Raw genomic sequence first — 23,308 nt, 5'->3', positions numbered from 1 at the left:
TCATATGCTAATTTTCCATCGATCTCCAAGTCGCAAGTGGGCGTGGCAATGGTTCTGCTCTGCAGATGGCAGCTGCCAGAAAGAACCACAAGCTAGACAGCAGCAGCAGCGACCATTAGGCACAGATCAAACCCATTAGCCATTAGCCATTAGCCAATTTCCTAATGGGGCCATTTCCCCGTGGCGGCAAACCAAAAGGTGCTTGAAATTAAAAGCATTTATATAAGCCATTTCGGGGAAGAGACAGCAGCAGCAGCAGCAGCTTCATCGCAGGTGTCGCAGCTGTGCGTGACTCTTAATTACCAGTAGCTGGCTGTACTCTCTGGGTACATCTCGATCTCAATGATCATCCGTAGCTGTGGACTCAGACGTAGACGTATGGCGGTGGGGGCTTTGGCATCGAAGCGAAGCGAAGGCGAAGTCCAAGCCGCAGGCGTTACGCTCGTTTAACCTTTCAAGTGCGACAAAGACAAAGGGCAATGGGCAGAGAGGGCAGGGGAGGTTCAACTTGGATTGACATGACATAAGCGACTAAACGCAACAAAGCGCCGAATGGTTAGGGGAAGGCATAAGCCATCAGCCATAAGCCATAAGATATAGTCATCAAATACGAGTCTATGCCCCACTCCTAAGTGCGTGTATTTAGTGTACAAATTCAACCAATTAAATAACCAAAAAAAAAAGCGACACAAAACTCTGTCAATTATAGTGGCCTGCCCTTTAATGCTTCGATTGCCCTTAGATCGTGAATTTACTGCTCGCAGATCGCAGCTCCATTGGCCACTTAATTCGCTCATCTAATGGCAGTTTTATGAACCTTAAATAGCTCCGCATACGTGTCGACTTTCAGGGCTTTTAGAGCGCTTCAAAAATTGATCAAATTAAGACAAAGATGGCAGACCTTCAGCCGGATCTGATTTCAGATTTCCACTAATTTGGTAGCCCCAGCTTTAGGCTCTTCGCATTCTTGCCGCATTCTTTGTCCCACTTTTAATTGTCAGCTCGTTTGTGGCAACTGCCGGCTGCCACTGCCACTGACTTGTGGTTGCCATTAGTACAGCAAAAAAAGTAAAAACCCTTTTGTTGGCTTGGAGCCACAGGCGGAAGCGGAAATGCCAGCGCCAATGAGCCAGCGGCACTTGACATTGTGGCTGGGCTGAGTGTGAGTGTGAGTATCATTGGAATTTGTGCTGCCAATTAGGGTTTATTGACAATTGTCAAAGGCCAAAGAGCAGAGCAGAGCGGCGCTGCCATCGATCGAATCAAAAGTTTGTATACAAAATACATAAGTACAGATATGCGAGCGATATGTGTGCGTATATTATTAACACATATCTTTGTGCAATAAATAATAACCTTGCCAAATCGTTGGACTTCGTTTCGCTGCTTGGCAACACACACACACAACCAGATATAGAGAGAGAGAGACAAAAAGTTGCACTGCAGCGAACAACTTTTTGATTTTGGATGCCGATTCCGATTCCGATTTCGCTGCTCCACTGCCTCAAATCGAGTTCGAACTGCCAGAGAGCGCAGGAATTAGTTATTTCATGTAAACTTTGCACTTTTATTTGTTGCAATTTGTTGCTGTTACACTTTGGTTTATGTTTATTGGCGCCTGGCTACCACACATCAAGGCAAGACATCAAAGGCTGTCATTGCGGGGGGTGGCACCGCGGCTGTTGAAGCGTCTGGTACCGATAGATTTGCTGAAATGTTCCATCACTAACACGCATACGCAGTGCAAAAAGGGTTCGCTCTACAGGGGATCTTGGGGATATGCAATTATAATGCCCTCAGCCAGGGTATTCGATAGCAAATGCATCTGTCATCAATGAGAAATCGATGACTGCCTGACTGCCAGCCAAGCGGAACGTGGCTGAAGCCGTAGCCAGAGGCGAAAACAACAACAAATTAACATAATAAATAGCGCCATAAATATTAAAAGTAAACTCTTAAGTTGCTGCAATTTTGGACGGCACTTTTAGAGTGCTTTTGCTTCGATTTCATTGCAACATTCAACGATGATTATACAATTGGTTTTGAAATTGAGTCCTAAGTCCTAAGAAATAAACGCGGTGGGGGAAGAAAGGGAATGCCGAGTAGAAGAAGGATAAGCAAATGGAATGGAAATATCATTAAAAATAATTAAAATAAAATAACTCCAAGATGGCCGCAAACAATGGCTGGTAGCATTCTGATTAATCGATAGAAAATCTATTAGGGCCAGCAGCTGCTTAGCCGACTCCTGACTCCTGACTTTACATCCTTTCCCCGAAATAATTTAACGCCAAATCATGCATTTAATTATGCAGAGATTTTTTGTCAGGGCAGCCAATCACTGCGGCAATCAAATGCCAGACAGCCTGCCAGACACAGTCTAAATTCAGGCAAGCGGCTGCCAGATTGCCAGTTTGCCAGCTGCCTGCTGCCTGATTGATATCCAATCCAGTTCGAAAATTCAGCCAGTCACTTGCTAAAACCGTGCTTAGTAATGCCAAAGCTGTGGTGCTGTTGTGCCTTTGAAGTGTGCCACCAGATGACCACGGGACACGACACAAAACACCACAAGAAATAATCGAGAGACAGCATCAAGAGGAGGCATCAAACGACCTGATCGATAACACGTATTGTTGGGACAACAACCAAGAAATAGTCACAGCAAAACTGATCAATCATGATTCCGTTTCTCCGTATCTGTGGCCTTTCCTTTTGCCATTATTTCACACCCAAAAAACACGCTGAAATGTTTTGAATTTTGTTGTTGTTTTTGTTTTTGGCAACACCACGTTCGGTTTGCCAATCCGCTGAAAAATGACGGCCAAACCGAAAGCCGCCGTAGCCTCAGCAGCAGCCGCAGAGCTGTTAACATGTTAACTCGGCTTAAATGCATTATGATTTTATTTCTGTTGTTTGGCCCTGCCACAATTTCCAAAGTGCTTTTGAGTGAATAATGCGAAAGTTTACGAGCTCATTGGCTGCCAAAAAGAAGCTTCCCCAGAGCAGAGCAAACACAGCATGGAACATAGTTGTAGCTACACTTGTATAGTGTACAACAATTGGCTTACATATTTTCATGTAGAGCATCCTGTGTGCAGCTTTTGCATGCTAGAATGGGTCTCGGTGTGTGTTTTGAGCGGCTGACAGTTTCCTTTTCACAGAAAGAGAGGCTGAGACGGGGGCAATGGAGAGGCAGTGCCAGGCGGCAGTTGCAGTTGCAAGCGGCCGTTGCAGTCGGCAATCGAGTCTCACATCATGTTGTCCGCTGGCATTAGAAGTGATTTGTCTGCAGTGGGCTCACCCCAGGTCTTATGTTTACAGTACGAGTACACTCGTACACGTACAATATTGTCCACTTATTATCTGTAATTGTTTGCAATTAGTCACCGAGGCTGCAAGGCTCTGAGCCGGAGACAGACTGTGAGAGACTGTGGGCTATGGGCTAATTTATGCAATGACAAGTGCTGCCTGCCTATGGCACCTCCCCTGGCTGGCACTCGCAATCACAGCTCGCCATTCGATTGGATTCGATGACTCAAAATCAGCGCAAAGTCCGAGCCAGAGACACTGAGCAATGTGCAGCTACTTACACACCAGTGCCTCCCCCCCGCATGTAATGGCCCCAAAAACGGTGGCAATTAAATCAGGGGAAAGACAAAACGAAGAAGATGAAAAGATGAAGCTGCCACAGAGATCGGGGATTGGGCTGCTCCGCACAACCTTGTTATTGTCTATGGCCTGTCATTAAAAGTTGAACAGGCAAGAAACAACAATGGCAAACGACATCAACTCTGACATCGACACCGAATCCAGCAACGGCAACAGCTACAGACTACAGACTACGGACTACAGGGGACTGGCTGCAATGTCTTTTACATTTAATTGCACCATTGGGCGGGCACATGGCAAAGTGAACTGTCAGGCAACAGACTCATCCGAACTGAACTGAAGCGAGTCTTGAACAATTTAAAATGTTGTCAACGTCGTAGGTACCAGAGCCACAATTAATTGATGCGCCATGAATGGCCTGGTTCAATGGCAGGGACAAGTCAGTCTCCAGCAGCCAGTGGCAGTGTCTCTCCTGCAATTAGAGCTACAATTTGAGCGCTACCGGAATGAGCATTAATTGTTGTGCCAGTCCATAAACTTGGCTATTAATTTAGATCAGCCATCAAAGATGGGGGCCAGATTATTGCCAGTTAGGTAGGGGCAAAGCCCAAAAACCGATTTGAAAACACTTTGCAAACATTATCGAAGAACAGTAGCGACAGCAGTAATTAATACGTCTTTTGCATTATTTTAATGACTCTTTAACCATCCATCCGACATGCTTACTTCTCCTCCTACATCCCATCTACGAGGTCTGGAAGCTGCTTTTGCAGTGTCCCGAATTTAAATGTCACAACGACGCCCTAGTGCCAGCATGACAAGCGGGCGTGGCACTGCCAAAGAGACAGCAACAAATGCAGGCAGAGGTCCGGCCATTAAAGCTAATTTCGTTGTCATTTTCGATTTTGGCAAAAACCAAAAAGCAACAAAAAAAAACCAAGAAAAATAAAGCCGAACAAAGTCTGCAACTAATTTCATAATTTTTTAACTCTTTGTGTAGTTTTGCATACACATACATATTTGCTATCTTCTGTATGTGTGTGTGTGTTTGTGTCAAAATCTAATTCACCTTAAACTGATTTCGAACGCATGCAACTTTTATGTGAGTCTCTCTCTCTCTCTCTGTCTCTCCCTCTGGCTAGTCGCTGACTAGCTGCCCGACTGACTGACTGACTGCCAGACTGACTGATTTTGGATTTAGTTTGCTTTTGCAATACAGCAACAAAGACTAAAGCCAACGTGTACGGTGTAGACGGTGTAGAGAGATACTTTATCTGTGTTTTTGCCTGTTGCCTGGTTGCCTGCTTGTACAATGCGGCGTATGCGTAATTTGTAGTACACCAAGCATGTCTGACGGCGCGAATACTTGCACTGCTATGCGTACGAGTACTGCTACTCATACTCACACTCATAATGCTCCACTTACTTGTACTTACTGCTACCCATTCTCATTCCCATACTCGTGTCGTTCACCCATTGCAGATCTTGAGCAGAGCAGCAGGCCAGCAGCAGCAGCAGCAGTACTGGTTATCCTTCACAACTTGTTGCCGAAGGTAAGTCGGCGACTGGTCTGGTTTTCGTAAGGGTTCCACAAAGAGAGCGCCACTCGATACCTCCAGACAGCAAACAAAATCGAATCGAATCGCAGCGAATTATGTGCCATAAAAGCTTCCGGCTGCCAGAACTTCAATGCAGCTAAGATCACTTTAGATCCACTCTTCGTTCATTCATTCACGCACCGCAAATCCCAAACTCGACAAAAATGTCGTTCACGATGATGAGCCGGAGGTCAGCCGGCGGCATAGCTAAGCATCTTCATTATCATTGTGATCGATCGCTGAACACGCTGTTCAAGAACAAATTATAACTATAAGGCAGACGGACAAACGGACAGCCGACAACCATGTGGTCGTGCGACATTGTCTTGTGGTCGATCGCTGATCGTTGGGTTTTGGGTTTTGGTTTTTGGTTTGCCTTGCTGCTCGACCAGCCGAAGGTTTTCTGTCGTTTATCATCGAGTCGTTGGGCAAAGTGCATGGCCAACATGACGCTGCAGAAAAGATTTTGTTAGGCTCTCAGAGCAGTTACCAAAAAGCAGCACATAGAATGGGTTTACGCAGGGACTGGCACACCAACAATCTACTCCAAGGATTAGGTTAAGACGCTAGACTTCTCCCTGCCATACTTAATGTACATATCTGTGATCTATTAGCCAGCAACACGCATGCAAAATTCAATGAAATTTGCATATTTTTTTGGCAATTTGCGGGGAAATGATTTTCAAATTCGCAGAAAAACTTTGCAATCAAATGGGAATTGAATGGAATTGCACAACAGTCGATTGCTCTGCAAATTGCGATCAATAAATGCCTCGAAACACACTAACGATTCAACTATAAAACGATTAAGCGATTAAACGATTACTATCGAGCATAAAGGAGATGAGGAAAAGGTTTTCAGGAAAGCCAAAACAACAAGCGATCTTCAAACTATGCAAAGTGCGACGATGCGCAGCTGCGGGAGATTGTGTAAGCCGTCGGGGCAGCTCTAATCCTGGCCAGCACTGGCCCACTGACAAACTCCGAACAAACGGACACCGGGAGACAGGGGGAACTGAGATGGACTGGGACAGACAGCCTGACAAAGTGAAGCTGGCAGTCACGAGGCGGAAACTTTTCGCGTAATAGTCTTGGCCAAAAAAAAAAGGAAAACAAAACGAAGAAAACAAAACCAAAAACAAAAGGGGGAAGCAGCACGAAAACCACTCAAAAATCTGGTCAAGCTCAGAGCTGAAGCTTGGCTTTTGGCTCACTTTCGTTTTCATTTTGGCCAGGCTTTTGAGCTCGAGACGAGGCACAGAGGCACTCGGTTCGGCTCGACGCCGATGCCGACTCCGACGCTGACGCCGTCGCCGAGGCGTTAAGCGGCTGACACGACGCTGGAGCTGGCTCAACGCTGACGCTGCTCTGCTCTGCTCCGGCCAGAGCGCGCTTTGTCTCGAGCTTTAGTCGCTTGTGTGTGATAAAATCACGTTAGTAATCAATTGCAGGCCCAACAGCCCAGACCACATAGAGCAGCGCAGGCACAGCCACAGGCACAGGCACAGGCATCGCAGGCATCGCAGTCAGCACTCTCGATAAGCCACCCCACAAGACCAACACACACTTTTTGTTGTTGTTTGTTGCATCCACCGCATCGATTCACGCCAACTGTTGCCAACTGTTTTTTTTTTTATTGTTGTTGCTGTCGTGTTTTGGAAGCCAACCCCGTCCAGCCCGCAGGCAGTTTATCAACGCGTATGTATCTTCGTCGTGTGATCCGTTCGGATCGGATCGGTTCGGAATAGTGAGGATAAACCAACGTTAACCAACCAAAGATTAAAGCCAAAACTCAAAACTCAAACTCAAACTAAATCAAATCCAAAAAACCAAACACTTTAAAACATCAAACACAAGACAACAAAAAAACGAAGAAACCAAAAAAAGAACTGCAGAAATTCCGCCAAGAAACATTGGAACAAGTTTTATCCAAAATTTTGATTTGAACTTGCACTAAATTTTGACTTATTTTTTTTACATTTTTTTTTGCTGTGCATTTCATTTTCAGACAAGACAAATTTCAGTTCGTGAAAAATGCCCAAAACAAAAGGCGCAAAACCCAAAAAAAAAAAAAAAAACCCAAAAATGACGCGTGTGCTGAACTATTTTCGAGGTTTTCTGTCTCATTTGCTCATTTGCTGCACTCAATCCGATTACCCAATTAATGCGAATTGCGAATTGGTTAACAGAAAACAGCAAACAGAAAGCAGAAAACGTTTTTGATTGCCAATTTTCGCTGGCAATTTGGAGTTTCGGAGGGGGTCTCGTGTTTCGTGTTCAATGGCGGGAAGAGGCTACCAAATGGTTGAGAGTGGAGAACAGATTAAAGATCAATCAGCTCGGGCCAATCAAGTCAAGTCAAGTCTCATAGCTGCCATCCACTACTCATATGCAGCGTAGGCTGCACTTACCGCCTCATTCTATTGCCTCCTTCAAGACCCAAAAATCGTTCAGCGCTGCTTATTACGGTTTCAGCTTCTATTTCTTTTCCTTTTGCTGGGTTTTTTAATTGCGACATGTCCATGTAGCTGCATGGCACTCAATGCCACATTTGCCTTGTTTTTTTAATGATTTTTACTGATTTTTCTTTTGTTGTTGTTATGGCAAAATTTTGTGCAATCATAAAAAAACCAAAAAGCAAAAGCCAAAAGCAAAACTACATAAATGTACGTATGCAAAGAGCAAACGAAATGTAACAGCAAAATGAATATATGTCCAGTCACGTTGAGGTGATCGCTGTGTGAAGTGATCGGTGATTGCTGATCACTTTTGGACAATTGTTAGAAGCAAATGGATCATAAAAACAAAAACACAAAAAAAGCATAAATTAACAAACCAACAAAAAACCCAAGCGAATGAGAGAGAAAGACAGAGAGAGGGAGATTGAGAGACGGAGAGCAGCCTGAAAGTAAAAGCAAAAGTTGGCAGATGACATAACTTTGTGGCGCTGTTGTTGCCGGTTTTGGGTATCCCTCTCCCTCTCTGCTTAACACTTTATACAGCTCTTTCTTGCCATCTTTCTTTCTCTCGCTGTGCTGCCTGCTTTTGGCGCTTACGCCCTACTTTAATAGTCTTTGAGCCATGTTAAGCCTAACCACCACTTTCCCTCTCTCTCTCTCTGTTTTGACCATCATCAACTTGTTGCATGTTGCCATTACAGCAAACTGGCGAACAAAATTGTTTCTGGTACCCTCTGCCACACACCTTCTCCAGTCCCTGCCACCCCTTGTCCGACTCTCTGATTAGTTGGCAGCGAGAAAGACTACAACAAAAGACGTTCAAGTTCAGTTCAAGCAAAAGATATTTTATAATACAAAAATATGCGCGGGGTAGAGACCTTAAACCATAATCATTTAAGTTCTTAAAACTCCCAAAAATACATTTTTATAGAAGAATTAAATAACTAAAATTCTTACAAGAATTGTTCAAATTGGTAACGCTCAAAAAATTATTTATTTAAGTTCAAACAACGAACCTACAAAATGAATAGTTTTTCAAAAAATGAATTCATTTATAAGGCTCAAGAAATTAATTACAAATATAAAGTAGTACAATTTGCAGAGCTCAAAAAACAGTTATTGAAATTCTTAAAATAGTTTTGAAACATTAAAAGCGCTGCCGTTGACCTTTAGATGGGCTAACTTAATGCCACTTGTGTGTAGTTTTGAACTTGAGCTTGGGTCTTTCCATATTTCCACAGTTCTGCTGGTGTTAGTTTGACCTAATTCCTCGCTAGATGCCCCGTCTTTGGCACTTGCCATGCCTCAACAATTTTCCACGTTTTGTCAGTCGAATGCGCTGTTAACCTTTGTGCCTTTGGGCCCATGCCCATCTTCCAGACGAATACTCGAATATATGTATATCCAAAGTTCAAGCAGTTCTAATTAGCGGTTTATCCCACTCTATACTTAGTTTCACCTCCAATAAAAGATTGTCATTAAGTCTACACATCAGTGTGATTCAGCTGCGGAGTGGGTTGGTGGTGGGGGGGCTCTGTTGACCAACGAAAATGAGCTGCGACCCGGCACCGGCACCCAAGCCGCCTCTAACCCTTCAATTGGAGTCGCAACTTGAGGCGTTTTAATGCATTTTCTCACATTTTTCTGTGTGTGTTTTCGCACTAGCGCTAGTCGCTCTCTCTCTCTCTGTGCCTCTCTGCTTCGAGCCTCATTCAATTTCTTACACAAATGCGCACAGCTACAGCTACACAGCCACAACGTTTTGCTGCTGGCCAAAATACAACAAAAAGTGAACAAAAAAATTACATAATTCTGATTGCCGCGCTTTCTGTTGTGATTTAAACAAGTAAATTACTCGCTGTTGCTGTTGCTGTTGTTGCTGCCATTTCCACACACTGCATGCGGCATTACTCATACGCCGTGTTGCCCAAGAAATGTCCAATATTTAAACTTGACCAAAACCAACACATGCCGCGACACGTCTGCGTCTGCGTCTGCCTCTATTGACAGTTGGCGTTAGCATCCGCATATCCGGCAGGGACCTTGGACGAGACGAGACCGAACAGCGAACATCAAACACGAGTTTTTGGCTTTAATTCCGTTTGAACGTTGATCACATTGACATCGGTTTTTTTTGGTGTTTTAACACAAAAAACTGCCGCATCATGTGAAGGTCAATGCGACGACCTTTATCGATTGTCCGTCCGTCCAGCAGTGGCTGCTGTGTATCCGAGACTCCCTGTGTGTGTGTGTGTATCTCATTAATTAATATGCCACTCTGTTTACCTCTCTTTCCAGCGCACACACACTCACACACAGAGATACTCATACTCGCAGAGCCATGAGGCAGCCAAGCAGACAGCAAATTCTGGCGCTGGCCCTTTGCAGCGCCGTTTGCCTGATCAGCGCCGTACCCGTGCCGCAGCCGCAGCCAGCGGGCAACCAGGAACTGGATGTGCTGCAGATACCACTGGCCAATGGCAAGGTAAGTGCAACCAACGAGGGTAGCTAAGCCAGTCACAGGTGTGACACGAGCTGTTCCTTTTAGCTTTAGTTATTACTATTATTATCGATAAACTTTTATGCCGCACCTCGCTGAGAGAGCTGCGCGTGCTGCTGTTGCCCTTTCGACCATATTTGCTTGACAAATTTGCACTTGGATGAGACAGAGATCGTCGTGGCTCGCTGCAGAGAGCGGGCCATACCCAACGTGTTTGGGTAAAGCAACAAAAGCGCAAAAAAAAACTTCCTTTTACTTTTTGGCATATGCAGGTCTTGGGGTCTCTGGGCCCCCGTCGGACCTGCGTGACCAGCTCGAGCGACCAACGAACCAGCGAACCAAAGATCGAACCAGTTCCAAGGAAGTTGGCACACTTGTTACCTGTTTCCTTGGCCAGTCTATAGTCTCAGCTGCTGCTACTTGGCTAGTTGGCTACTTGGCTACTTGGCTAGTTGGTTGGCTACTGCTTCTGTTGTTGTTGGGTGCCTGGGTGTTGGCCTGTTCAAACCGGACTTTTGGCTTACCAGCTCCGAGTGTTGGGCAAGCTCTGCAGTCGGCTCTGTTATTTTATTACTTAATTGCCAGCCAAGACAATTCCCAGTGCCAGTCGCAGTCCCCCGAATACAATTTCAATTTCATTTTCCATTTCATTTTCAGTTTGGGGGCCTCAGCTTCGTGCGGATTGTCCGCATTCGATCATCGTCGTCCAAAGCCTCCATGGCTCATGGATCATTGTGGCTGGCAATTAACACTCTGTCTCCAGCTACTTCCCCCGGCAGCTGCAGTCCCCTGCCACAGACCCTCCGTCTCTGCTAATTTGTTACCCAAAAAGCTATTCGCTCTGCGTTTTAGCATTGTTTTATGTCAATTTATGGCTTTCACTTTGTGCAACAAATTTGCACAAATGACTGTGGCTGTGGCTGTGGCTGTGTGCCAGTCCCGCCGCTTGATTTGTCAAATATTTTATTCATTATTTGTGATGTATTTCTGAAGGCAACTTCAAGCACAAAGGACAGCTGCAGAGATACACTTCCACCTACTCGATGGCTGCTTCCTTTTGGGTTTTGAGTGCTCAAATTGTTGCAGCATTGTGGGGCATTGTGATATCATGAATACATTTAAGCGCATCCAGCGCCCACGCATTTTGAAATATCATCTACTTAGGGCCCACCAAAAATGTCCAAAAAAATATTCAACAAAGTTTTGTCATTGCCCAATTTGGCTGTGGCTATGGCTGTGGCTGTAAACGGCAAACTAGGTCAAAATGTAGCCCACAAAACGATGATACGATAATGATGCCGATATGTATACACATACTTACCTATCGTAGGCATATGTGTATGCAACATTAGTTAACTATAACCCACACGACATGCCATGCCAGCTGCTGCTCTTTATCATTGTTTGGGGGCGCTTCATCTCTGCGGCGTGTTGACATGCCTTGCGCCATAAATCATTTAACGAGAGGCTGACAATGATGATTGAACCGCCAAGCTCCACCCGCCCGTTCCCCTGAAACCCCTAAGTAGCATACGACAATTTTCCTCTTTTTTTTCCATGGAACTGCAGCGCGGTTGTCAACTGCAATGATAACTCCATTGTGGCCGCTTACTCGTACTCGTCGAGCAGTTTGCTATTTTCTTTGGTCTCTCCTTCTGTCTGTCTGTCTATTTGTCTTCGACTGACTGTCTCTTGCTATTTTTCCACCGCAGCACGTGGCAGCAAATGACATAACAACAACCGGTCCGTTGTCGATTGTCGCTTCCCCCGTGGGGCACACAACGAATACCCTGTCGTACCCTGAGGGGCAGTTGTAGTTCAGCCAACAATGGCAAATCCTTTGAGCACTTTTTGCCATAGATACGCAGCAGATATCCCTCAGCGGGTTTAAGGGGTATCCCTACTATTTGATCTACAACCCCTCCACTAACATTGCTCTTCCTTTTGTGTCTTGCGTCTCGCAGTCTCTTTGTCAGCTTCGCTTTGGTTTTGCACCCACAAATGATGGCAATTTTGGATTCCTTGCCAAGTGCAAGTGTCGTTCCTCGTTCCCTGCCTTTCCGCTTATGTAAGCCCCTGCTGCCGCTCCATCCCCGCCGCTCTGTTGCACACACATCACGCATATGCCGCCGCATTGTGCGACAATCGCAATTTGTGACTGCTGGGTGGAGGGGAGTCGCTTGTGGCTCTCTCTCTCTCTCTGTGTAGCCAATTTGTTGGTAGCTGCATTTTTGTTAAGTGGCAAACGAGACTTGAGTCAACGGAAAATGTATGCAAAAAGCTTTGATTTGATCTGCGAATCTGCCACTGCCACTTGCGTCATTCTTATGGCAGATGTGGCAGCAGAATTGCTGCAGCAGGCTGCAGGAATGTTGTTTCCAGATCCTCAATATGGCAGAGGGACCCACAAAAAGCTCACACAAAAAAACCCCCCAGCTATATGTTTTCTTTGGACTATTGGCAAACTCTTGAGAATAATTAATGGCTCTGGGGCATTATCCACTGCCTCTAGACTTGGGCTAGATTTGATTTATTCATTTTAAAATTCCAGTTTTAATCATTTTTGTTTTTTTCCAATTTAATTTAATTGTGTCGCGTATTTTTTATTAGCTGCGCTTGAGCAAGGCCTTAAACTGGCTGGCTGGCAAGTGGCTCAAGCATTTCGAGCAGCGCCCCCCCTCAATGGATTAGCCAGCCAGCAATGGGCGTGGCCCGCAGCCATATGTATAATAGATTTAGATATGGATTTAGATATAGAAATAGTTGGACGAATCCACTTTGATCATGACACGCACTCTGACGGGGTCGCAATTTGCAATTAAATTGATAATTGATGGCCTCAGTTGGTGTGGCGTGGTGTGTGCACGGCGGGGCGCAGTGTTAGCATTTATGCAGTGTAGGCTAATACCCTAAAAACAGTGTTGGGCAATTTGTAAACCTTCAATTTCTTTTGCTGAACATATTTTTTTGCCAAAAACATTTTAGTTTTGTATTTCGCTTCCTTGGCATTTGACAGTGTTGCCTAAGACCCAAATAACAGTGTTCTGCATTTTTTCAACTTCAAACTTCTATTGTTTAAATTGTTCTTTTTGGCTAACAACATTTATTGTATTGTATTTCCCTTGTTGAAATCTTCCATAATTTGTTTTAAAAAATATTTTATGTTTTTTGTTTTGTATTTTTTTTTTGCATCGCTAATTTATGCGTCGCTTATCGAAGCCAGTTATCGGCTCCACTTTGCCAGCTATTCGCCGTTGATTGCTGCTTTGGGGGTTTCTTTGCATAAACCAGCCATATAAAGACAGCTACATATACGTGTACATAAAACTACATCTACATATACATATACATATGTTTGTCTGACAGTTATTTGTGGCATTTCTTGTGGCATTTTCGAGTTGCCTTAAGTTGGTTAAGGTCAAGGCAAAGGCAATCGATATGGCCTGTCTGTCTGTCTCTCTGTCTTGACTGTATTCAAAAACGTTTTTCGCTTTTGCTAGGCTGCGAATCGTTTAGTGGGTGCCTGAAGCTAGCCCAGTTCAGAGTCCATGCGTTACTACTACGATTATATAAAGAAATATGTAGGTAAATGTATACATAGGAACACCTATGTACACACCTGAAGCCTACGCGCTGGCCTCTTCCGCGTTTTGGCTTACGAATTCCCAACATACTTGGGCTGCTTGGGGCAGCTGCTTAAAATTCACAGCATTCGCTTTAATGACGTTTGCCTGGACCTGAACTCATTTGAAATTCATTAAGATGTCCCATAAAAATGGCAACTTTTGCCTCAAGTACTTTCTGTCTGTCTGTCTTTCTGTCTGTCTGCCGCTATCCAAACAATTGTCGCACTAAACTGACACTGACAGGCAGCTTAAAATATGATGAATAGAGAGAGAAAGAGACACTGCCAGCTGGCAACAGTAGCAAGTGGCAACAGTTTGTTGGCCAAACTATCAAAAGTTTACTTTATGCCATGTCTCCGCCCCATCATCATCATCGTAATCATCTTCGTTGCTGACTTCCGCCCCGCGTGTAAAAGTCAACTTCCGCAGCGACTTTTGAGTCAATTAAACACTGCAACAGCACAGCACAGTGGCAACATCAGGCGCTGCAACAGCAGGAGCAGCAGCAGCAGCCACGAGAATGACTTGGACTGAGAGTGGGACTGGGACTGGGACTTGGGGGTGCCACTGCCACAGAGGCCATTCCGCTTCATATCTTTTACCTTTAAGTAGCTGCGCAAAGCATTCCCAAACTTTTACCAGCTGAAAAACGTGACAATTTCATTTCAATACACTGCCAACAACAAGTAGGGGTAATGTGGCCAAACAGTTGAGCTTTGCCACAGCTCAAAGTGTAGTTACAGGCAACAAACAAACTGAAATAACTTCAATCAAATGATTTATTCATACAAAATACAATGGAAGCAGTGTCAACAATGGGGCACATTGTATGCAGCAGCGATACATATTAATTTTAGATTCAATAAAATATACTTTATCTTATAGATAGATAAACACAATACATTCTCCGCAGTAGTTCGATTCTCCACTGCCACAAATTTCCCTGAAAGTTGGAAAAGTCAATTATCAAAAGGCAAGGCTTCTAGTCTCTGCTTAGGGTATAGCAAACTATGAGTGGGTTTTATCTTTTTGCATTGTCCGATATTGAAATGAACACCTCTAACCCCTGCCACAGCCTTTGCCCTACTCCCTCTCTCTCTCTCTGTCTGTTGAGGCAAAGCCGGGGGGGAGGCGAGTGTCAGAAACTTTTCCAATTGTTCAAGTGTTGATGGTATATTATTAGATTGTGCTGCTTGGGCACACCGTTCGTACCCCCACGTACCCCTTGCACCAGGAACCTTGACAATTGCTGCGACTAAGAAGTTGTTGCTGTTGCATGTTTAGTGACTCGTGCTGTTGATTGTCCAAGTTAGTTGCTGCTGCCATCACAACCTATCCACCCACCCATTTATGCAGTGATTCATTCATTCCACCCACCCACAAAATGCAATTTTAATGCAATTTTCAAAATTTATTGTGCAATATTTTCAAAGCTCGAGCTCCGCATAGCCCATTAACGTTAACAACGTTTTTGTGTAAAGTCATTTCGCTGTGTAGCTGTGTGGCTGTGCGGCTGTAGCTGAGTGCCCTGTGCCACCAAGAGCCACCCACTTAGTGGCTCAATGTGGTGCAGAATGTGATGCAGGGCCACAAAGGGAAAGGATGGCAGAGACAAGAGACAACCACAGACAAATTACAAATTACAATTTACACTTGAAACTTGATTGCACAAATGACAGGGTTGTGAGGCGGGAAGGCGGGCTGGGGTTGTGGCTGGGGCTGGAGAGTCTCTGAGCCAAAGGCGACTCATTGTCTAAAGTGAAAGTTTTTTGGGGGGCAATTTTTTTGTCTTCTGTTTTCTGTTTTTAATTTTCTTTCTTTGACTTTGTCATCTTATGTAACAGACACACAGATACTGACTCTAACAGTTTGTTTTTTGGCTTATTTTTCACTGTTTTTGTTTTTGTTTTGTTTTTGCAGGAAATCGATGTCTTGACATTGGGCGCCAACGATCAAGAACAATTGATAGCCGATCGCAATAAAAGAACAATTGGATTGCTGCGGGAACTGTTTCCGGACATAACCAAGGTATGAATCGAATAACTATATAAACATATATATATATATCGAATTCCCCCTGCCCCCTGCCCACGCCCCAAGCCCCCCTTCTCGATCTCGATCTCTCTCTCTCTCGAGCTCCGTTTGACATCACCCACCCAACCCCACTCTCAGACACTTGACTCTGTTCCTGCCCAGACCCAGATCCAAACCCAGACTAGAACTAGGGCTAGGCAATCACTCAATCAATCAATCAATCACTCAATCAGTCACAGCCTTAACTTAATGAAATGTGTGTTTTGAAATGCAATGCAAATGTGTTCCGTGTAGGAGATCAATATGCAAATCAATCGTCTAGTCAATAATGTGCTGTCACGCGTCGGTCCCATTGTCCTCGGTACGGCACTCAATCCACTGTTCGACGGGCAGCACAGCCAGAGACCCTCAGGCGAGGATGAGGACGAGGATGCGGATGTGGATGGGCCGAAAGACCAGAGACCGTCCAGCGATAAGGACTATGAGAGCCTGCCCGAGGAGTTGACACAGTTCGAGCCCGATCGGGAGTTTGCAGGCCAGACCAAGGAGCCAAAAATTTGAATCTAACCTGAATTTATACACACACATATACATATGTATAGGTATATGTGGCTATCGCTTAAGGCACTTACCGGTTACCCACTCTTATTGGCAACATTTTGATATGGGAGTTATTTATTAGTGGATCCCCTCGACAACCCGTTGCATGTCCACCAACTCCTCTCCGCATGCCCAGCACCACCACCACCACCCCCCGTAGAACCAACCAAGTAAACACTGACACAAAAGCACAAACACAATCCACACCAGCCCCGCAACACGAATCTCATATTGAGTTTTCAGCTAAAAAGAAAAAACCAACCAAAAATCATTCCAAACCAAATTGGCCAAAGATCATCATCAATGAATAAATCAGCAAAAAGATATCGACAAACAATCAAACCAGAGACACCAACAATCAAGATCAGCATCCGTATCAGCATCAGCATCTCATGTGGAAGCACCAACCACCTAAACCACCAAAGAATCATCCACCGACCACAAGAGTCACGGAGTGGCAGCTCAGGGCCCAGCTCTCGCAGCTCTCACAGCTCTCAGTGTGTTTAGTGTTGTTGTCACGTTTCGTTGCATATTTTCTTGTGCTCTCTCGATAGGAAATCGACTCGATAGTCAATCGTATTATAGCCCAGGTGATACGTGTGGCCGGGCCCGGCCTGCTCAACAGCATACTGGCCGGCAATCGTGGCGGTGCCGGTGGTGCAGGCGGACGCAGTACGACGCCAGCCAGCGATTTTGATGCGGATTTCGATGCCGATTTCGATGAGGATGACGATGTGGCTCCGAGCAGCAGCAGCAGCAGCAGTACAGGTGGTGCCGCAGCCGTAGCCACCAATGAGCTGAATGGAAGCGACGACAGCTCGCGGGTGAAGATCGATTTGCCAACATTTGAGCCAGAGACGACGACGACAGCGGCGACAACTAAAGGTGATAGCTTACCCAGTGTAGTAGCATCTTCATACAGTCCCAGTCCCAGTCCCACCTCCTCAACCACCACCTCAATCATCACCAACACCGACAGCAATGTGGAGCCAGGACCAAGCCAGTTGTTGCCGCGCTCCCTGGAGCCAGATTCAACAACAACAACTACAACAACAACAACATCGCCTGCAACAACCACCACCTCGACCACTTCAACCACCTCAACCACCACTACTACTGAAAATCCCCCTCCAGTACCTACCAAAACCACCATCCAGATTCCCACCGACAATAGCATCGATGAACCACAATTGCTAACCATCATCGCTGATATAAATCGTTTATTAAATTCTACCAATTATTTTATTACAACCAGAGATAATCTAACAACAACAACAACAACAACCACCACCCTTGCACCAACAACAACAACAACGGGCAACATAACGAAATTATTGCCAGTATTTGATTGATCTGAAAACAAATGCTAAGGATATCAAAGCAACAACCAACAACCAACACAACAACAACAACAACCAGAAAAACAACAACAAAAACAACAACATCTACTCCAACAGAAAATAGAAACAAAAAATACAGCAACATTCCACAGAAGAAGAAGGAAAAGCCATCTGAAAAACATTTCCACATTAAAATCCACTCAACATTTTGATTGAAACGCGAAACGGTTCAACGGTGGTGCGGCATGGTTCGATGGTGCAATAAGGAACTTCAAAGATACAACCACAACCCCATTGAAACTCCTTTTTTCTTGCACCAGCTATGAACCACATGCTGGAAAAACCTAATGGGGGGTGGCCCAGTCACTTGTTGAACCGTTTCTGAGGCAACTTAAATTCAATCACTTTACATCCCTCTCACCACATTGGAAATCCTACCCTGTAGAACTCACGCCTTAGCACCTCACATTTATGACGCATTCTTAACGTTGATATCCCCTAGAGACCCAACAAGTTGCAAGTTCCTTTCAGTAGCCCTGACCCCTGCCACACCCACTCACCACCCCCAAAACCCTCCCTCCCCACCCAACATGTATATAATGACAGTCAAGTAAACTAATCTACCAACAATCGTCCCTGCCACTTGCACCTGCAACACACACACAAACACACGCACACCGAATCTGCCATCTACAATCTACAATCGGCAATCACAATCGATTCCTGGTTGTTGTAGCAAATCGATGAGCAAGCGAACCGCATAATCTCCAAGCTGCTGCGCACATTGGGACCCACGGTGCTACGTACGGCCATCCAGGGCAATAGCGCCAATGCGGCACGCACCAGCTTCGATGCGGACTTTGACGACGACGATGATGAGAGCAGCAAGAGTGACAGTAGCCCCAGTAGCTCCAGCTCCAGCACCAGCAGCGACTCGAGTGGCACCCGTGTGACCATCGAGCTGCCAACCTTCGAGCCCGACGATGACAACGAGATCGATGCGGTGGACAAGAGCAGCAGCAGCACCACCTCAACCACCACCGAGTCTGCTGACACGCTGTAAAGTCACAAAACAAACGACAACAATAAAATGTGCGTTCCATTTGCTACAACAACTTTGAGACAACTCTAAAAGAAATGGCACTTAAATTGGTTTTTCTATCTATTAAATTTTTCCCTGTGCAGCGATTAAAAGAATATTTCCCAACACTACAAGAACAACAATCAACACAGCCACAGGCACAGGCACATGTGACACCATCAACAACAAGAGCAGCGCCAACAGAAACGAAATTTGAATTGAAATTATTTTAAAATGAAAATGAAAAGAAATGAAATGAAATTGGCATTGTTAAGCAACACGAAATTGTTTTGAAATTACTTTTACAACACTGGTTTTCAGCACACACCCACACACACACACACATAAACAACCAAGAACTATCTGTCTCTCTCCTTAACTGTCTGTCGCTGCTCTCTCACTCTGTCTCTGACTGTACTACATCTGCCTCTCTTCACTGTTCTCTCCGCTACCTCCACTCAGCACCTTCCCCTCTCTCTGTATCTTTCTCTCTCTGTCTGTACCTCTCCCCCTCATGCGCACTCTCTCCCTCCGTCATTCACTCGTCCCTAGGCTAGTAGGTGTTTTTTTACAAGAATTATATTTTACATTTATATTGTATTAGTTGTGTAAGACATTTTTTAATACATTTCCAAATATACCGAATTAATGTTTACCCCTCGTATGACTTTTGCTATTGAAAACATATTCGCTCCCGATATATCCCACTCTCTCTCTCTCCCTCTCTATATATATATATATTTCATTCACACTTTTGGTGCCCAGACAGACGGCGAAACCCATTACATTATGTGGGAAACAAGTCACGCATCGAAACGAGTCACACTCTGTTCTCTTTTTTTTTTGTTGGGTGATCAATCCTCATAATCATGAGTATCCTCATTCATATCAGCCTGACTCTCACCCAAATCGTTGCGCACATCCAAAGCATCCACAAAAGCGATATATGCCCGTGCATTTACTCATTCCTGCACTCATCCACGTGTGCCGTCGTCTCTCGTCTCCAGCATTCGTCTTTCTGCCGCTCAAGATCAAAGAAGCAAAAAACAAAAGCAGAATTTCCAATCCTCCAATAGTTACTCAGAGTAGATAATTCGCCGCTCAAGTTCAGAGGCAATCCAAACCGATTATGAATTTTCTATTCGTTCGTTCTATCAAGGGAGAGTCCTTGTTCTGGCTTGGCGCCATATCGTTGCTTAATCTATCGGCTTCCTTCTCCACTCCAATCCAAATCCAATCTACGACACTTTTGTTTTTCGTCTTTTGCTTATTTTTGTATCTTTTTCTCTTTATTTTCATGTTCCATTAAAACCCAATTCGATTTGTGCAATATCAATAACTCACAAAAAAACAACCAAAACAAAAACAAAAAAATAATCAAACTATCAACGATAACTGATAACCGATAACTGACAACCGATAACTGCAAATCATTCGACAATCAAACAACAATTGAAACGAAAACGAAAACTGCAACCGAAATGTATACAAAAATACATCAAAACGCATTTGTGCACGTGCATTGAATTCCACTCATTTACACACTAAAAATAAATCGATCAATCAAACAAATCGATTGTGCAACATGCCATAACATGTCTCCCATCTCTACCTCAACCTAACCTCACATCAAACTAAACTCACACCAATTACACCACACACAAACACACACGTTGTATGATACTCAACACACCAAAACACACCACACGCCACCACACTTGACACAAAACACACCATACTGCGCCGAATCCTATGCCTTATCCCACACACCCTTTTGGCTTCCCGCTGCCTGTTGCCCAACCCACAACCTCCCTCCCTCCCTCTGTACACACACACACACAAACGCACAAAATCAACGCAAAAATTTCGAAATTTGTAAAAATCACCACAAAAACGAACAACCATAAAAAAAAAAACAACATACAAATGACAATCCCGAATTTGAACCCCGTACCCGAAAATATGCCACAACCCGCCACCTGCAACCTGCCACCTGCCACCTGCAATCCCCCCGATAACACACAGAACGGCGCCACCGATACACAAATCGATCTGTCGGCGATTAACAAACAGCTCGAGGAGACCATTCGCGTGGCACGCCAAGTCAAGGAGGCGGAGGCGGCCGCTGCGGCCTCCCAGTCTTCGCCCGTTGCCCAGGCGCCCATTCCCCTCAAGTCCAACGAACCCATTCAGCTGAGCTTCAACAATGAGCTGCCCACGCACAGCACATCCAGTGGCACATCCTCGCCCACAGCCAGCCTCAGCGATGTCAAGGCACTGAGCACCAATGATCTGCAGCAGTCGGAGTCCAAGTCGCCGGCCATCGATGAGCTGACCCTCGACTCGGCTGAGGAGACGGCCGAGCTGGATGACCGCAACAAGAGGTAAGTGCTCCGAGTCAGTCGGCAATCGGTACAGGAGTCACACGACAGAAACTCAAACCCTAAACATTACATCACTTATCGATGGAGCTGCTTGATCAATTTAGCGATCTTTCCGTCTATCGATGGCATTAACTTTTTAGTGAAAACTCAAATGAAACTTCCACCCAAGACACTAAACTAATCTTACACTTTCCTACCCTTCCCCCCAACTCTTCACAATTCAACAACAACAAAACCACAAAAAACAAACCAAAATTGAACAACAACAAAACCACACGCATGCCAAAACCACAAAATGGATTGAATGCACCCACCCACCAAATAGTAATCTGTTCAAAAGGTTCCTCAATTTCGGCGGTGCGGGTCTGGCCGGTGGGTCCAGCGGCAACGGTGCCGGTGGTTCGCCCAGCGGCAATAGCCTCGGAGCCGGCGGCTCTGGCAATTTCCTGCTCGATGTAGTGCGGGTGAGTCTGCTCCCCCCCGCTTAACCAGGCGGTTCAACCGAACTCATCCATCCATTATCCAACATCCTTCATCTGTTTAGCTCTTCTCGGGCAGCGTCCAGACCCAGCAGGGCGATGAGGCCGCCAACTCCGTGGGCGGCGGCACCAGCAGCAGCAGCGGCGGCGGTGGCAGCCTCGGCTCCGACGACACGGACGGGGATAGCACCCGTAATGCCGATGGCTACACCGAGGGCATTCCCGGCCCCGTGACGCGCCTGGTCGTGCTGGCCAATCGTGGTCTGGCCAATCTGGTGCAAGATTTAATACTGGTAAGCAAAACCTGAATCGATAACTGCGATTTCTTAGCAGTGCAATCGATTTTTAATCGTATTCCTCTTTCCTTTTTGCAGCGCGTGGCCGCCACCAGCGAGAAGTTCGTGAACTTCAAGGCCAAGCTGATAACGGCACTGATCTAAGAGCCGCGGAATGCAGTTTCCCGGCCTTGGTCTTGGCTCCATACCAGCACTGGCCACGCCCTCGCCCGATTTAGTCAAGTCACACTCACAACTGTACAGAGTCAAATGCAGCAGCAGATCACACACTGTCTCCCCCCCGTCCCCGTCCCCGTCCCAACAACACCCAAAGCCCATTCCATCTCCCCCGACCACTCTGCCTGTCTCTCACTCTCTCACACACACGCGCCACTCATTTGATACAAAAAGAAAAAAAGAAAAACAAGCAACAACAAAAACCTTCTGGCAATGTACATTTTTTTCTTAAAACGTTTAGCAAAATTTTCATAACAAAATATAGCAAAAGAAAAAAAAAGAAAAAGAGACATGGAAAAGAGAAGAAAAGAAATGCTGAAGATCAAATGAAGAAATTTATTTATATTTTGTAATAAAAAAAACGAACAACAAAATGAAGCAAACAAAACATGCAAAAATGATTATATAAAGATAAATATATGTATATGGAAAAAAAAAAAAAAAGAAACACCTGAAGCCCCTCCTCCTAGTGCTGTCTTTTTATTCTTGTCTTGTCTTTGGCTTTTGTAAATATATTTTTGCTATTTGCAAGTTTTCACAACATACTCCCTGACCCTTTTGCACGAGATATTCCTTAATTTGTACTCCCCCTCCCTGTCCCTCCACGTGACCTACATGATCCATCGTCGTCGTCCCACTACAATATTTGTGTATATTTTGTGTTCTATTAAAAATCATGACTGTGGTGTTTTATTTACTATTATTTTTAATTATTTTAAACGAAAACGAAATATGAAGAGAACGAATTATCATAACGGAAGAAGGAGCGGAGCGCAGGTTGCAGATGAGGAAAACACACACATCAAGTGTCCACAGCCCCCTAAGCAGAACCATTTACTCGATCTTATAATATTTTATCTACCCATCTACAGATATATTTTTTTTGTTTGTTTATTTGCCACACTCCCACACACACGCACACTCAAAGAACAGATATACTCATATGAAATATATACACGCACAATCGATTGATCGAGCTTGCAATACAATCTATTTCTATATCTATATATGCCACGACCCATTTTTTGTGCCCTTCCCGACTCACGAACCCCAAACTGGATTTGTTCATACGCCTCCCTAATCCTA

General features: G+C 44.9%; 1 protein-coding gene across 8 annotated transcripts; it reads left to right on the top strand.

Moving 5' to 3' along the window:
• Nucleotides 1-362: 362 nt before the first annotated feature.
• Nucleotides 363-22,524, top strand: LOC117895138 (cell wall protein DAN4). 8 transcript variants are annotated; one of them, XM_034802592.1, is made up of 7 exons: nt 6,637-6,905; nt 9,965-10,151; nt 15,713-15,820; nt 20,873-21,231; nt 21,572-21,695; nt 21,776-22,003; nt 22,085-22,524. In XM_034802592.1, exons 2-7 carry the CDS (start codon nt 10,008-10,010, stop codon nt 22,148-22,150), a joined length of 1,029 nt encoding a protein of 342 aa, XP_034658483.1. In that variant the 5' UTR covers nt 6,637-6,905; nt 9,965-10,007; the 3' UTR covers nt 22,151-22,524. The 8 variants fall into 8 exon arrangements, with proteins under 8 accessions (XP_034658466.1, XP_034658521.1, XP_034658483.1 ...); XM_034802584.1 differs by having other exon boundaries at nt 6,638-6,905; nt 21,557-21,695; XM_034802602.1 differs by lacking the exons at nt 20,873-21,231; nt 21,572-21,695; nt 21,776-22,003; nt 22,085-22,524 and adding exons at nt 16,981-17,311; nt 17,682-17,790 and having other exon boundaries at nt 6,640-6,905.
• The last annotated feature ends 784 nt before the right edge of the window (nt 22,525-23,308 follow it).

This window comes from Drosophila subobscura, chromosome A (genome assembly GCF_008121235.1).
Source record: "Drosophila subobscura isolate 14011-0131.10 chromosome A, UCBerk_Dsub_1.0, whole genome shotgun sequence".
NCBI lineage: Eukaryota > Metazoa > Arthropoda > Insecta > Diptera > Drosophilidae > Drosophila > Drosophila subobscura.
Note: the sequence above shows the minus strand (reverse complement) of the source record. Positions and strands in the feature narration are given on the sequence as shown.